This window comes from Thalia democratica, chromosome 4 (assembly GCF_965202585.1).
Source record: "Thalia democratica chromosome 4, ktThaDemo2.hap1.1, whole genome shotgun sequence".
Classification (NCBI taxonomy): domain Eukaryota; kingdom Metazoa; phylum Chordata; class Thaliacea; order Salpida; family Salpidae; genus Thalia; species Thalia democratica.
Window position 1 is genome coordinate 27,393,512 of NC_139168.1, and position 17,726 is coordinate 27,411,237.

A 17,726-nucleotide genomic window follows, 5' to 3' on the forward strand; every position below is an offset into this window, starting at 1 on the left:
ATCACAGTAGATGGCAACAATATAACTATCACATCATAGCAGAACCAACAATACAACTATCACATCACAGTAGATTGCAACAATACAACTATCACATCACAGTAGATAGCAACAATACAAATATCATATCATAGCAGATCGTAACAATACAACTATCAAATCACATTAGATTGCAACAATACAACTATCACATCACAGTAGAATTCAACAACACAACTATCACATCACAGTAGATTGCAACAATACAACTATTGCATCACAGTAGATCGCAACAATACAACTATCACATCACAGTAGATTTAACAATACAACTATCACATCAAAATAGATCTTAACAATACAGTTATCACATCACAGTAGACCGCAACAATACAACTATCACATCACAGTAGACCGCAATGTTACAATTATCACGTCACAGTAGTTTGCACCCTTAAAACTATCACTAGGACTAAAAGAATTAATCAAAGACATTTAACAACAACTTTGCAATCTACTGTGATGTGGTAGTTGTATTGTTGCTATCTACTGTGATGTGATAGTTGTACCGTTGCAATCTTCTGTGATGTGATATTTGTATTGTTGAATTCTACTTTGATGTGATAACTGTGTTATTGAAATGTACTGTGATGTGATAGTTGTATTGTTGCAATCTACTGTGATTTGATAGTTTTATTGTTGTATTCTTCTGTAATGTCATAGTTGTATTATTTCTCTCTACTGTGATGTGATAGTTGTATTGTTGAATTCTACTGTGATGTGATAGTTGTATCGTTGCTATCTACTGTGATGTGGTAGTTGTATTGTTGCTATTTACAGTGATAGTTTCATTATTTCGATCTACTGTGATGTTATACTTGTATTGTTGCTATCTACTGTGATGTTATAGTTGTACTGTTGCAATCTACTACGATGTGATAGTTATGTTGTTGAATTCCACTGTGATGTGATAGTTTTATTGTTACAATCTAATGTGATGTTATAGTTGTGTTGTTGAATTCTACTGTGATGTGTTAACTGTATCATTGAAATGTACTGTGATGTGGTAGTTGTATCGTTGCAACCTACTATGTTGTGATAGTTGTACAGTTGCAATCTACTGTGATGTGATAGTTGTATTGTTGCTCTCTACTGTGATGAGGTAGTTGTATTGTTGTTATCTACTGTGATGTGATAGTTGGGGAACGGGTCACTTTTGCCCGAGCGTCACTTTTGCACGAGCGTCACTTTTGCACGAGGGGACACTTTTGCACGAGGGTCACTTTTGCACGAAGGGTCACTTTTGCACGAGGGGACACTTTTGCACGGCGAATCTTTTGCACGAGCGTCACTTTAGCACGATGGGACACTTTTGCACGGCGTCACTTTTGCACGCAGGGTCACTTTTGCACGGCGACTCTTTTGCACGGAGGGTCACTTTTGCACGAAGGGACACTTTTGCACGGCGTCACTTTTGCACGAGCGTCACTTTTGCATGGCGACTCTTTTGCACGTAGGGTCACTTTTGCACGAAGTGACACTTTTGCACGAGGAGACACTTTTGCACGGCGACATTTAAAATTCTTATTTTATTACTTAAATAATACTCGCTTTTAAACACAATTTGTTTCGAATAAATAAAATCAGGTGGTTTTTTAATGAATTTTTAATGTAAAGTTTTTATTTGAAGTTTTAAGTAGAACAATACAATAACGTACCACAATTCATTAATTTATATTTACTAGCTTAATTTAAATAAACTAGTTGAATACACATTTTTTATTTTGAATACATTAAATGAAAATAATCTGAATTTTATACTTTTTAAACAGAAAAATAAGCTTAATTTAGTAAGGCTTTAAAACACGAATTTTGAGTATTATTTTTACTTATTTTCTCTCGATGTTATAATTAGCATTATATAGCTGTTAAAAAAAATTTTTAATTATTTTTATTTCAAACAATTGTTAAATTAAAAAATGATTTAGTTAGTTTATAAAGTGTAAAGGTATTTCAGATTTTACCTGATGTTTATTTTTATTTTTTAATTAGCGTGAGAATAAAAAAGCAATAAAATAGCGCATTTTTCATGATTTAAACTTAGACAATAATGTTGCATGATCATGATAATCCAATGAGAGAGTAACATTTAGAAGTTTGAACTTGTGTTCATCAAAAGTATCAAGAGATGCTTACACCAGCATTCCTTAATCATGAAATAAGCCAATGAGAGCCTAACTTTAATGTCCTTGGAGTGTTAGGTTTTTATTTTTGTTGTTAGTCGATTCATTTAAATACTTGATGTTGTTCGTTCTACATCAAAGCGTAAATAAATATAAGATTGCGGTTAAAATTTTGCTTCTTATGTTAACCTATAAACTTTATATCAAATTATGTTTTTATCTTTGTTATAATAAATAAACTACATGTGTTATTTTATTTTTTCTTGATGTGTCTTCCAGTTTAACTGGTCTAGGTTTTGATGTTTAGGTTCATCATATGAACAATAAACTTGTAAAAGTATAGTAAGATATATAAAAAGGCATAGTTGTTGATTAATGTATTAAAATTCATAATAAACTAGAACAACTTACTTACACTTTTTATCCTAGTTTCTAAATAAATTAACTTTGTTATCCCTGAATGAATCTTTTATAAATAATTTTCTTTTTTTTTTCGTTAGTTTGCTTCTAACATTAACTTTAATTGTTTAAGAATTTAGATCTTTCATTTTTTGCCTTTAATATAGGTATATTATAAAGTTTTAATTATCAGTTTCTTTTTATGTTACAGACATGGTAGTAGCTGAAAAACTTTTAATCAGCCTGCATGAAAAATTAATTTTTCGTACGAAAAAGTCATAGTGCTAAAATGTCGCTGTGCAAAAATTTCATCGTAAAAATGTGACGTTGTGCAACAATCCTGCCGTAAAAAATTTTCATCGTGAAAAATGTTGCCTACAAAAGTGTCGCCGTGCAAAAGTGTCCCCTCGTGCAAAAGTGACGCTCGTGCAAAAAAGTCGCCGTGCAAAAGTGTCCCCTTGTGCAAAAGTGACCATGTGTGCAAAAATGACGCCGTGCAAAAGTGTCCCCTCGTGCTAAAGTGACGCTCGTGCAAGAGAGTCGCCGTGCAAAAGTGTCCCCTCGTGCAAAAGTGACCCCTCGTGCAAAAGTGTCCCCTCGTGCAAAAGTGACGCTCGTGCATAAGTGACGCTCGTGCAAAAGTGACACCCACCCGATAGTTGTATTGTTGCAATATACTGTGATGTGATAGTTGTATTGTTGCAATCTACTGTGATGTGATAGTTGTATCGTTGCAATCTACTGTGATGTGATAGTTGTATTGTTGAATATTACTGTTATGTGATAGTTTTATTGTTGCAATCTACTGTGATGTGATAGTTGTATTGTTGAATTCTACTGTAATGTGATAGTTGTATTGTTGAATTCTACTGTGATGTGATAATTTTGTTGTTGCAATCTTTTGTGATGTGATAGTCGTATTGTTGAATTCTACTATGATGTGATAGTTGTATTGTTGCTATCTACTGTGATGTGGTAGTTGTATTGTTGAATTCTACTGTGATGTGATAGTTGTACTGTTGAATTCTACTGTGATGTGATAGTTGTATATAGATAGTTTATTGTTGTACTTGTTAAATGTAGATCAGGAAAAGAAACATAAATTATAATAGCTATCAAGTTAGCTGTTGAAACGAAGTAGATTCGAACAGATTGACAATTGAGTTTTTTAGCAATAAACCTTTTCTTTTTAAAATTTAGCTAAGCAAAGATAAATGTCTTGATAAGTAGCTATTGATAATATATATAATTTTATATCGATAATTAAAGTACGATATTTTTAAACATAATTAATTAATAGAAAACAGTGATAAAAGTGTTAACTTAACTATACAAAAAGACTAAGTTAAATCTCAGTAAACTTAAAGCTATACAATAGGGTTGATCACGCCAATTCGATCATCAGACCACAAGTTTCGGTAGACTGAGACCGGTTTCGTCCTTATTAGGACTCATCAGTCAGTAACAACCGAAAAACTTGTAGTCGTCAATCTACAAACGGTTTATCATGCTTTCACATGAATCAACCATTTGCTGACAATGATCAGTGACGTCAGCATTGTCATTTGCCGTGCAACGTTTAAAACATTGTCCACTAAGCAAGACATCTGGCACGCTCGTTTTAGTACGATCAACAAAAAACATCGGCGAAAGTCAGCAGAGCAGAAGCCTGGACTTTCGTTTGCCGTGAGACAAGCTCAAGTTTAACAATAGGGTTGATCACGCCAATGACTGACTGATGAGTCCTAATAAGGACGAAACCGGTCTCAGTCTACCGAAACTTGTGGTCTGATGATCGAATTGGTGTGATCAACCCTATTGTTAAACTTGAGCTTGTCTCACGGCAAACGAAAGTCCAGGCTTCTGCTCTGCTGACTTTCGCCGATGTTTTTTGTTGATCGTACTAAAACGAGCGTGCCAGATGTCTTGCTTAGTGGACAATGTTTTAAACGTTGCACGGCAAATGACAATGCTGACGTCACTGATCATTGTCAGCAAATGGTTGATTCATGTGAAAGCATGATAAACCGTTTGTAGATTGACGACTACAAGTTTTTCGGTTGTGACTGACTGATGAGTCCTAATAAGGACGAAACCGGTCTCAGTCTACCGAAACTTGTGGTCTGATGATCGAATTGGCGTGATCAACCCTATTGTTAAACTTGAGCTTGTCTCACGGCAAACGAAAGTCCAGGCTTCTGCTCTGCTGACTTTCGCCGAAGTTTTTTGTTAAACTTAAAGCTTTTAGTAAAAGTAGTTTTCTTGTTGCTTAAAAATTAAATAAATCATTAAGTGTAACTCTATCACCTAGTACAGCAAAAAAATTCATAAGTTTTTGGTACAAAATTAATCTGCTTTTTTTCACTTATTGTTTAGAAGTATTACTTTAGACTGTCTACTTTTATAATTTAGTTTATTATCATTTTATGTACTTATGTAGTAAAAAAACAAATAAAGTTTAAATTTTTTAATGGTTGCTAAACGACCTAACTTTTAGAAAGTTTTAACTATAATTAAAAACTTATTTTTTCAGTATCAAATAAGTATTTGGTTATCAAAGTCCACTGTTACAAGTTAAAATTGAGTAATAATTAAACTTTGAACAACTTGTAGGAAACATGTTTTAGGTAGCTGTCTAAATTGCGCGAGTGTACAAAATTGCACGAGGGGACAAAATTGCACGTAAACACAAAATTGCACGAAAATACTTTTGCATGAAGACTAATTTGCACGAGAGCACAAAATTGCACAAAGATAAAATTGCACGTAGACAAAATTGCACGAAGGTTCACTTTTGCACGAAGACACTTTTGCAGGAGGGTATATTTTTGCAAGAGCAGACAATTATGCACGCAGACACTTTTGCACAAAGTGTCATATTTGCCTGAGTAACAATTTTGCACTGAGGGTCAATTTTGCACGGGTTTTGTTTCCTTCCCAGGGACAAGTCAGAATTGCGCAATGACATTTTTGCACGAGGGGACAAAATTCAACGAGAAGACTCTTTTGCACGAAGACAATTTTGCACGAAAACATTTTATATAATATTTGAAAATAAATCAGAATTAAAAAAAATTATTACTAAATAATGATAAAAAATAAAATAAAATAAAAATTAAGTATAAATTTTTAAACAAATAATTACAAGTCAATAAAAAATGAAAATAAATAAATGTTAAGTAAAAAATTTCAAATAAAATAGTTTATAAAAAATATAATAATTTAAAAAAAAAATAATAATTAAAAAATAACATATTAAATGTCAAATAGATTAAAACAAATAATAAAAAAAGTCAGAATTTAACAAAAAAACGAATTAAGAAACAAACAAATTAAAACAAATCAAAAAAAAAAAGTTTATAGAAATTAAAAGTTCATAAGTTTAATAATAAATACATTAAATTAAGTTCCAAAATAAAAGTTGATAAAATTAAAAAAAAAAAAGTCAAAATAAATGAAATAAATAATTAAATAAATTTAAATGAAATAACGATAATTAAAAAAGTCAAAATGAATATATGAAATAGTTAAACAAAAAATCGATCAAAAATAAATTATATAAATAAAAATAGAAAACTAGATAATAAAATTAGATTCTAATCCTTATCAAAATTTAATTGTCAAAAAAAATTTTGTTTATATTGTTAAATATTTTTTGTTGTTGAAAATATAGATTAACTAATTGTAGCTGTTGTATTAGTTTTTTTTTATTTTAGTCAAAAACTTGTGTATTCTTTTTCTTCTCTAGTAGTAAGAAAAATTATCTTCTGACAGTGCTTTTTCGCAAGTCTGGGTTGGATAAAGAGAAAAAAACAGAGCAGGAGTAATTTAAGAGTTAATAACAGTAAAACGCGTGCAAATAGTGATGCAACAAAATTAAGTTTAGACAAATAGAAAATAATAATATATAAATAATGTTTATAGTTTAAGAATCCTTAAATTTTTTTAGATATAAAAACAAATCTCAGAAAATTGGCAAACCTTGCCAGATTTTTAATCAAAAATCTCAAAATTCCAGTATTTTTCATCATATAGCGCCTAAATCTTTAATTTACGTTAAATAATTGTCGTAGAAAGAATTGTTTTTTACTTTAAGACCTTTGTATTTAGTATCTACTAAAAATTTACAAGCTATAAAAAATCGAACTAGTTTAAAACATGAGTTCAATATGCCTTAATTTAATTCTTAAAACAAAGATATTTATGATATAAAAAAATAACCTTAAACTTAAAATTGTATAAAAAATTTAAACTATAAAACACTTAAAAATCTCTAATTGAAAACTTTTTTATAAAACAAAAAGAAACAATTTTAAGTATAATTTATGAAAGTACACAGCGATAAAAAAACTTTCTGTATAATGCATAACAAAAATTTCATCAGACGGATTTTCTCCTTTCTAAATTTATCTAATTGTCTCACTATTTTGCATGCTCGTCTTTTTCCTTACAAAAGTATCTTTGTGCAATTTTGTCCCCTCGTGCAGTTTTGTACGCTCGTGCAATTTTAACACCTACCCACGTAGATTTTATTTATTTATTATTTTTAATCTTTTTTTGTTTCATATTGAAACTTAGTATAATTTTAATTTAATTTAAGTTTACATCAATACATGTTTATTCTTTACTAAGGGTTATTTTTATGAAAATAAAATTCTAGTTTTTTTTTTATTAAAAACTCTTTTAATTTATATTAGTTTTTAAACATTATAAATTAATTTCAATTAAAAAAAAGCTAAATAAATTTAAAAAAATAAATAAATGATATAAACCTAACTAAATTAAAATTAAATACACTAATACATACTTATTATTTTTTTATAAAATATAAAGATTTTAATATATTTTTTATTTAGTTATTTTAAGTTAGTATTCTTTTGTGCAAAATTAACCCTCCTTGAAAACTTTCTGTCGTGCAAAATTGACCTTTTGTGCAAAAATGAAATTCGTGCAAAATTGAGCTTCCGTGCAAAATAGTCTTCGTGCAATTTTTTCCCCTCGTGCAATTTTTAGCCCGCGTGCAAACTAGTCTTCGTGAAAAAGTATTTTCGTGCAATTTTGTTCACTCGTGCAATTTTGTTCTCGTGCAATTTAGTCCCCACGTGAAATTAAGTAACCTCGTGCAATTTTGTCTTCGCGCAATTTAGACCCGTTCCCACTTTTTTTATCAAGTATTTTTTGACTAAAAAAAATACTTTTATTACTATAAGGCCATAAGTTTTCAAAATGTTATTTCTGAAAACTGTTTTTGTTTGAAAATTTTTAATAATTTTATTAAGAAAAACAGAAAGCGTAGATTTTTTTGAACTTTTAAGAAGTTCTGAAAAAATAGGCTTTTGTTAATTTGTTTTTTATACTTTTGTGTTGTATCAAAAACTTTTATAAAACTGGTTATATCTCAGGGTTGCCAAACACTCAAGATTTTCAGGACACTCAGGATAAATTTAAGTTTTTGAAAATGTTAGTATGACTCAATACAGATAAGGATAACTAATGATACTTTAAAAATGTATTTAACTCAGGCTGACTCAGGATAGTTTTGTTTTATAGAAAAAACTCAGAATAGTTTTAGAACTTTTAAAAACTTCAGGACAGCTTTTTATTTGAATTTGAATGAGATTTAGTTGAGTCAGTTGAATTTTTTTTTATTTTATGCCCAATTTTGTAAATGTAATGATTTTTTTTTTTTTTTTAATAAACAAAAACATTTTCAATGGCTTGTAAAGTTTCATAATGACTTAGGGCTGTTTTAGGTTACTTAGGACGAAATTTAATTACCTTAGGACACTTTTTTGTCTTAAAGAGTGGTAACCTTGATATCTTCCAATTAAATAGATATTTTTGTTTTATAAAATTATATTGTAGTTTAAATAAAAATTATCAAAAAATTATCTTAGTTATCGTTTAGATTTTCGATATAACAAATACGAAAAGTAATATCTGTGATATTGTATAGATCGTTGCAAATTTAAAAAAGAATAAACTTATTTATTGTATAAGATTAAAAAGATTAAGTTTAAAACAGCAGACCAACACAAGATATTTCTTTTACTAAAGAATGCAGTTTAAACTTCAAATGATAAAAATTTGTTATATTATAAATTATTAATATTTGTTCGTTAAGTTAAATATTATTTAATTTATAACTATCCTTCTACAAATTTTTACAAATCTATAGTTTAACATTGCTAAAAAAAACTACGTATTCAAATAATATAGGTCTCTTTAAACTAGGTTTAATTTCTTCTAATATAAATTTTTAATTTTCTACATTTGAACGTTTTTAATTTGGTTTAAAAACGTTTTTAGATTTTTTTTTAGTATAAATTCTTAATTTTTGTAGGTTGATTGACAAATATTAGTTTTGCAAGTTTACAAACAGTAAAATATCAAATATATTTTGATTTACTAGTATATTCTGTGTATTGAAAGCTAATTCTGACTAAATTTTACTTTTTTTTTAATTCGTTTAAAAGTTTTTGTATATTTTAAATTAAAATTTATATAAAAAATAAAATTTTCACCTTTGACCTTATTGGTTTGCAGTTAGTGAAATATCAAACAGATTTTGCTATATTTGTTAATTATGTCTATTCAAAGCAAAGTCTGACTAAACTCTGCCTTTTATTTCTTAATTGTATTGAGAATTGTTTTTTTTTTTGATAGATTAAATCACATGTTTTAGAGAAATATTTTTGTCATTAGTTGATACTACCTGTAGTTTGTTTTACAAATTTCTTGCTCAGCCTGAATAAACTTTGTTTTTTATTTTTCTGTTTATCTTAACTTTTGTATACAAGATATTAATGAGTTTGGTAATGCTTTCCAAGTTACTAGCAAAATATTTTATTTCAATATAATAGTTTTTGTTTAATAAGAAATAATTAGGTATTAATTTTATGTCAGTCAGTTTATACCTGTGCAAATACAAAACTTTGATTTGATATTAATTAAAATTGATTCTAAAAAATTAGCTATGGTTGTTTAAAAAATGCTAAATTTTGAAATAAATAAGTATTTTTTTAAAAAGTAACTTAGACTTTTTTATATAGTAAATTTTTTTTAATTTTAGTGCTTAATATGAGGTTTTTATATAGAGTAACCTCTTGCATCTTTACGCACTCGTGACGTTACGCACTCTCGTTTAGTTACGCGTTTTAGAATTCTAAAAAATTCAAAAAAAAAAAAAAATTTTACTACGTCACAAGTTAGGTTTATTGTATATTTTTAATTTAACATATGTTTTTAAATGCTAACTCACTTCTCTATATCTTGAGATTTTGTAAATTTGTGTTCCTTGACTAATTGATAAACATTTATACCTCAGTTTATCAGAAACTTTGTTAACAGTAAGAGATTAAATTTAAAAAATTTGTAGTAACATAAACAATTAGTATTCAACGTTTTTATATATTTTATATAGTTTTTTGTTTAAAAGAAGAAATTTATTACAGCACCAAATGCATATTATATGTTTTAGTTATGCAAAGTAAAAATCCAATCATAAAATCAAATCAAAAAAACTTTCTTATTGTGTCACACAGGAGTTAGAAGGAGACGCGGCAGTCGGACGTGAGAGAAAAATTTCTTCAGAAATGGGAAATCCCCGATGAAATCCGGCAGATGCAGGCGCGTGAAATTTTCGGCGAGCTGTGCGGTGAGAAGGTGGGAAGTTTTCAGCCAGTAGAAGTTTTTCAGCGCAAGAGGCTAGACAAACACCGGTCAAATCATCCACAACCATTATTGTTACGTCACAGGCAGCCAGAAACCTCACTTGCTTATCAGCAGAGGCGTTAGTAAATAAAAAGTTTTAATAAAACAAGAGTATTGATTTTGTCTCAAAGCTCGAACTTTCTCTTCAGTTTCGTTTTAATTATTACTCTACATCGTGGTTTTGATAAAAAAAAATGTTTATTAAACACTTTAAAAACTGTTTTCTTTATTTTTTTAGTTTTTACGCCGTTCAAAAGTGACCTTCAGTGTAAAAGAGTCGCCGTGCAAAAGTGTCACCTCGTGCAAAAGTGACCCTGCGTGCAAAAGTGACGCTGTGCAAAAGTGTCCTCTTGTGCTAAAGTGACGCTCGTGCAAAAGATTCGCCGTGCAAAAGTGTCCCCTCGTGCAAAAGTGTCTTTGTGCAAAAGTGACACTCGTGCAAAAGTGACCCGTTCCAAAATAATGTAGCTGTTGCGAAACTAGCAGTAGTTTCTACATTTTATCCTAGTAACGATAGTTAAAATAGTTATCTTAAAAAAAACATAACAATATATTTTCTAAACAATTTAATTATTTATTTTTTATAATTCTATTGAGTAGAGAAAAGTAACAAAAGATGTATCTAAAAAAAAAAAGATAATTTTTTAAATTTTAAAATCAATTTATACTTATAAAATTTTGTAACTTACTTTTTATCAAAACAAACTAAAATCATTTTTTCTTTTAAAGAGTGTAGCTTTTTTTATAAAACTTAAGCTATGACAAGTTTTCTTAAATTTCTGTTTGTTGGTAAGTTATTTATAAGATTTTAGTAATCTAAAAGCTGAACTTCAAAAAAATCTTTTCTTACTGTATACTTTTTAGTTAATTTTTAATTGAGCAAAATATTTTGTACACCAGCCAAATAATACTTTTTGTTCTCTAAATAAATTAAATAAACAGTAGACTACTACAAATATTAAAAATCTTACAGTTCTCTGTTAAAAGAACTACTCCAGTTTCATTTGATTTTTATTTTAAAAAGTATAAACGTGTTTAACAATTTAAGAAAATAATTTTTTGTTTGATAAATAAACTTATTAGTGTACAATAGTCGGTATTAAACGACAATTGTTATGAACTTTTCTCTTTCATTATAACTATAATAATTGTACAAGATTTTAGACGACGGTTCTAAAACTTAAATCTCTCAAGCCGGATTCGCTGTTCGAAATTTTTTACATTAGTCTAAAAGTTTAATAAATAACTGAAAATACTTTTCAATATTAACAACAAATATTTTCACAAATTCTACTACCATAGTTGTTCTCTACAATCTTTCTTTTTCTAATAATTTCTTCTTCGAGTATACTGATGGGTCTCCGTCTGTTAAGATGGTTCGTTTATGTTAGAACTAGTTGCAAATATGAAGTAATCGGAAGGAAACAATAACTGTCCGTTGTTTTTGAAAAATACCCAAGAAGTTGAAGATGCAGTTGAGGTTGTAGATCAAAGAAACGAATCTGTCCATTTGCCGTACGTACTTGGAGTGAGGGTAAAACTTGTTATATTTTGCTGAGGAACTGCGAAAGGAATGTAGTATAAGTTTTAGTATTATAGTTTAAATTTTATGATTACATTGTACATATTTCTAGTTATAACGTTTTCAAAACTTTAAATACAACGATAAAGCATTTTCAACAAAATGTTATTTGATATGTTTGTTAGTATTTTTTTTAGTTACATAAAGTTTATTGTAGTTAGTTTACAATTTAATAAAAAATTACGCCAGTATATAAATTTGTTATTTAATTTTTTTTAAATACAATATAAAACTATAATTTACTTAAAAAGCTAAGATAGTTAATTATTTAACAATTTTTAATTAAAATAAAGTCTTATATTTTAAACTTGTTGAACAAAATTTTATTTCAATAATTAAAATAATTTTATTGATAGTGGTTAAAAAGTATTTTTTCTACAAGAAACATACCACTTTGCTTTTTTACATGAGTCCCATTTACTTGAAATTGTTGCAAGCATGAATGATTGAACCTTAATTGTTAGTGAAACATAAACGCTTTAGACACTCATTAGGGTGAGAATTTAGATCAGGGTTTCCCAAACTTTTTCGCAAATGGCCCCCTTTAAAGAAATTAATAAAGCCATGGCCCCCTTCAATAAGATTACTCAAATACTACTAGAAAAAACACCTAAAATTATTATTTTTTTGCTCTTCATCTGCAACTCGAGAATATCTAGTGTAAGTTTCAAATTATGACCTCATGGCTCACTCTTTTACCCCTTTTCTGTTCGTGGCCCTATTTACTAACGCTTTTTTACTATCATTTATAAACTAAAAACTTTATAAAAGCTGTTTTTAATTTTTTAGGTATACCTATAATTTTTGTTTTTGTATATCCTTAGAGCTTTACTTTTAGAAAAATTAACTTAACTAAACTAATAATTTAGGTTTTGTGCGGTTTACAAAAAAAAAAAACACTTTTGCTTGACTTTTGCAGCGTAAAATATACCAAAAGCAGTTAAATAGATAACGGTGAATTTTACAAAGTTTCCTTTACAGCTTTCAGTTATATTTATGTTATACAGATTGGTTCTTATCAAAGTTTTAAACTATCTATGAAACATAAGTCTCTATGAAATTATCTCTCTTCATAATAGAATAATATACAACTATATACTATTTTCCATTTAAAAAAACTCTCCTGACTAGGACATAGAACATTTTTATAAGCAATACGAGTTAAATTTTGTGCTTTTGTTTAATGTAAAATTCACAAGTGTTGTCATTTCAATCGGTTTGTGAATAAGTCTACATATTTGCACGTAGTTAAACACCATGTAAATAAAATCGATATTATTATACTAAATCTTAAATAGCTTAAGGCTTAAAGCTTAAGTTAATTGTTAAAGTTAACATTAAATCTTTAAACTTTAATTAAGATTAATAACTAGTTTTTATTTAAAATTCATCTATAGAAAATATTTTTATAGCAAACCAAAACTCCTATTAGCAAACTAAAAATGCTCCCTTTTTAAAATATACGCCCGAGCTAGTTAGCCGAATATAAACGTCGTTCGTGCAAATAAATTATCTTGAAAATAAATTTTAAAATGTTTAGTATAACTGCCAATAAGCAATTTTGATTACATGTTTCATGTTGAAGAACAACTTTTTAAATAATTTATAATTTTATAAAAACACTAAACACTTCGTATAACATTTGCAACTTTTAATTGTGTTATACCGTCGATGTATTTGTTTATCGACGTAAAGCCTTTACAGTCTGCACGTTGTAAATATATCAAGGTGTCTGTTTTGTATTTGATTTATATTGTATATAGTTAAAATAAAACGAACAAACAGACTTTGCTAAAATTTTATTGGTTTATTTAATCATTAATAATTATTTTAATCGAATTTTATACCTTTTTGGTTTAAACGAAAAAAGGGGTAAATTTTAAGCAAATTGTTCAAAAGTATTAAGAACGTTTTAAGATTTCAAGTTTAAGTTTTCAATATATACTGTATATACTTAAAGGTTATATTTTAATTTTAAAGTTAGCACTGTAGTAGATCTTCATCTTTATGCTTTATTAGTTTTTGAAGACATATTAACACGATTATGATAGTGACCATAAACAGATTATTTTGACACCTTATATAAACTATCGACTCTGGTTAAAACTTTTGTTTAGAAAATATTGTATTTAGATTTCAGCTTGTTACAATACTTAAATAAACAATTAATTTTTTTTTTATTAAGTGTATAACAGTTATAAATTAAGAAAAATGTTGTTAATACTTTTTACTATTTTAATAAACTTACGGTAATAGTTAGTCTTGTGTGTAAACTATAAACTAAGAATTAAAAAAATACACAGCTAAAAAATATCTTGATAAAGTTGTTTATTAAAAAACACAAATTCAATAAAAATTTACTCAAGTAATTTAAGTTAAACTTTATTCACTATGGTTCTTTTATGTGTAGTAAATGATAAGAAATATTCTAAAACATTTTGATAAATGAAAAATTGCTGAAAAAATGTTTATTGCGCTACAAGCCACACTTCGCTGTGCAGTTCGATCTTCTTCCCCGGCTCCCTGAACCCCTTGGTCGGATCGGTGAAGACGGCAGTGATGTGGAAATTCTCCTCATAATCGTGCTGGCCTTCCTCTCCTACGTAGTTTTTCAGTTTTTCCAGCTGGTCCTCCCACATTTGGTCGTCGTAACCCCAGCCTTCGAATTTCCTAGAAAAAAAGAGATAAAATGATGGAGATTAAAAAAATGTTTTCAAACTTAAGAGAAACATTAATATTGTTTAATAATATAAATATATAGAAAATAAAACGAAAACACGTTAAGTAGGACTGAACAGTTTTTTTGGCTGTCTTGTATTAAAATTAAAAAAAAGTTGCAGTTAATGGTAACGAGAAAAATACATAGTGTTTTTATCATAACATTAAAAATAAACTTTTCTATAAAAAGCAGTTGTGATATAATTAAGGTTTGCATAAAATATTTATAAAATAAAACCAAAATTTAAATAGTCAACTTATAAAATATTTTTAACTGATATTACATAACTCTTAGCTGTTTTTTTACATCTGTAATACTCATCAGCGAGTTACAAAAAGACCTTATAAACAACACTTCAGCAGTTTTTTTAACTTACAAAGAAAGGAGTTTCAAATCAGGTTTCTCCATTATGAACACTCCTGATTCGGCATCGGGTTCAGGCGTGTTTTCCTGATGCCTCTCAGGAAGGTAAAAGCATTCGGTGTATTTGTTTCCCTCAATTTTCGTTGCAACCGGTATGGTCATTTTAATGTCGTTGTCTGAAACATAACGCAAGTTTTTTTTTGCACCAATTTTGTTTTAAAAACTACAGAAAATATAGCTGTATTTTTATTGGCTTAATTTTTCTACTTTCCAGTACTTTAAATTTTTCTGCTCACTTAACAATTTGTATGCGCGAAATAGTCTGTCTTTGTCAACTATATGCAACAAATTTTGTTTGAGTTTTATCTCTTGTTAAAATAAAAAGTCATTTAAATTAAAAACTTTAGTAGTTTTCTACTTTTCTGAAAAAATGACTTTAAAATGAAGATGTGACTTCGTTCGAGTAATACGCCAATATGGCTTAAAATTTTTTTAAATCGAAACGCTATGTTTCTATTTCTTACTATAAATTCATTCTGTATTTATATTGAAATGTTGTTAAAAGTTACAACTTTTAAAATTTTTCTAAAAATCGACTTAATAAAAAACTTAAGTATGATCAATTATACAGCATGTTGTTTTCGCTTAAAGTAATCAAGCTAAACATTAGTGGCTCGACTGTTATTGTCTGTTTGGTACGTCTAAAAACTTTATTTAAAAGTTGAAAACTTTTTTTTTGTTTTTTTTCTAAGTTTTTGTTAGTAAACAGTTTAATATTTCTTTGATTGAAAATATTTTTCTATCAACTAAAACAACTCCAGTACATATTACAACTTTTTTTTTTTAAATATTAATATACGTGCGTTAATTGATTGAGTACATCTTTAAACATCGCTGATTTTATTTTTACTACTGTGTATTGTTTCTAAAAACTTTATTCAAACAAAATTCACTTACTGCGTTACAACTAAAAGTTTTTTAGCTCAGCAATCGAATTTAATTTTCCTTGTCAGGATCACAAAACTAAAACCGTCTATTATTTTGCCTACATATACATTTGTTCGTCTAACACCGTTTAAACTGCAAACAAGTGAGCTTATTGAACTTTTCAAAATAAAACTGACTGTTGATGTAGTCGAACAGCTTCTTGAACATTTTGCTGGTGGCGCACTTTCTGTTGTCGCTCACCATTTCGGTGCACGCCCACTTGGCCGCTTTCATCGTGTACACGACGTACTCACCGCTCTGCACATTTGATAAATAGATTACACTTTAGTTAGAATATCAGCAACTAAGAAGGTGTACAAGTAAAAGTGAAATATTTAATTTAATTCTGTCGTCTTGTTATGTATGATAAACCTGTAAAATATCAATCTCCAAAATTAGTAAAACTGCTTAGTTAAAAAGTTTAAAGTAAGTTTTTATTTCATTTTATATTCTTTTAAGAAACAGCATCGAAATTGTTTATATAGTGCAATAAGTTGAATAATGAATTAAATAGTTTTAGTTTCGTTTTCTAATTTCTATTTACTTATAGTTCTAACATTTAAATTTGATACTAAAAAGTTTAACATGGCAACCTTTTTTAATTTAAATACAAAAATTGTAATCTATTTTGTGTCTAATACTGGTTTGTATAAAATTAAAAATAAAATTGACTTTTGAAATTTTTAATCATAAAAAGAATAAAAGCTTAATAGTTTTAATGTTAACATGAGGATTAAATTAGTTAAAACAAGTTTGAAACCCGTTGTACTAACAAAGTTAAACGAATCAAAAAGATTTTACTGAAGTCAAACACTGCGCTAGTATTTTAAAATCACACTAATATACAAGCTTTAGCTTACAAAACCAACAAGAAGAAGTTTAAAAAATCATTCCGTTATAAAACATTTTAAGAACACACAACTTTTTCTTAAAATTTATAATTCAGCATCAGTTTCAGCTTTGAATATTTTTATACTTTTACTTTATTTGAAAACTATAAAAATCAAATGTAAATTCAAACTAACTTCCGGTTGATCTTCTGTTTCAATCCTCTCAGGTTTCTCGTATTCGTAGTTGAGTTCGTCCAACCAGGACTTGTCATTCCACGACTTCTTGTCACCCCACGACAACCCCTCGCATTCACCCCACCCGCCTTTGTCCTTGTTCATGCCTTGAAAGTGTTTGATATAAAAATAAAAATATAATTGACCATTTAAAATAAAATTTCGTGAATTACTTTTTTCAATTAAGTAACGCCGTACATTGCTTCAAATTGAGCAAGTTCGTGATCGTTAAAAAATGCTTAACACTACCAAAAAAAACAATGTATATATTGCAGCAACGTAAAAACATATTTTCAACCTTCAAACATTTTTTGCAACATTTTCATCATTTCAAAGAACTTTTTAAACATCTCCATGTTCCACGTACCGTCGCTGTTGATTAACTGCACTTTTTCCATCATCATTTTTTCCATACCTGGTGGCATTGAATGGCAAAAAGCTATGACGCTGAATAAAACTAAAACTGATACGAGCTTCATTGTTATTTTGTAAACCTGAAATTGTTTGAAGCTAAGTTGTTTAAAATTGTGAATTTTGAAAAAAATAAGTTACTAACATTAAAATAGTAGTTTATACTGTTTGACGTTTAATAAACAGTATTTAAAAATTTGCACAAGTTTCTAAAAAATAAATAAATAAAAAGGTCTATACGAATTTAATTAGTGTTACAGTTTTTAAATCTTTTAATTAAAAAACACTTAAAATAAGTATAAAACAAGTTTAGAAAGTTTAAAGCT

At 28.1% G+C, this 17,726-nt stretch overlaps 1 protein-coding gene across 1 annotated transcript; it reads right to left on the bottom strand.

Moving 5' to 3' along the window:
* Nucleotides 1–14,167: 14,167 nt before the first annotated feature.
* LOC145834809 (uncharacterized) lies at nucleotides 14,168–17,479 on the bottom strand. Its single transcript, XM_082942321.1, has 5 exons — nucleotides 17,288–17,479; nucleotides 16,951–17,096; nucleotides 16,063–16,183; nucleotides 14,952–15,114; nucleotides 14,168–14,526 (listed from the first exon to the last, which is right to left on the bottom strand). The coding sequence occupies exons 1-5, from the start codon at nucleotides 17,466–17,468 to the stop codon at nucleotides 14,325–14,327; spliced, it is 813 nt and encodes a 270-aa protein (XP_082798447.1). The 5' UTR covers nucleotides 17,469–17,479; the 3' UTR covers nucleotides 14,168–14,324.
* Between the last annotated feature and the right edge of the window lie 247 nt (nucleotides 17,480–17,726).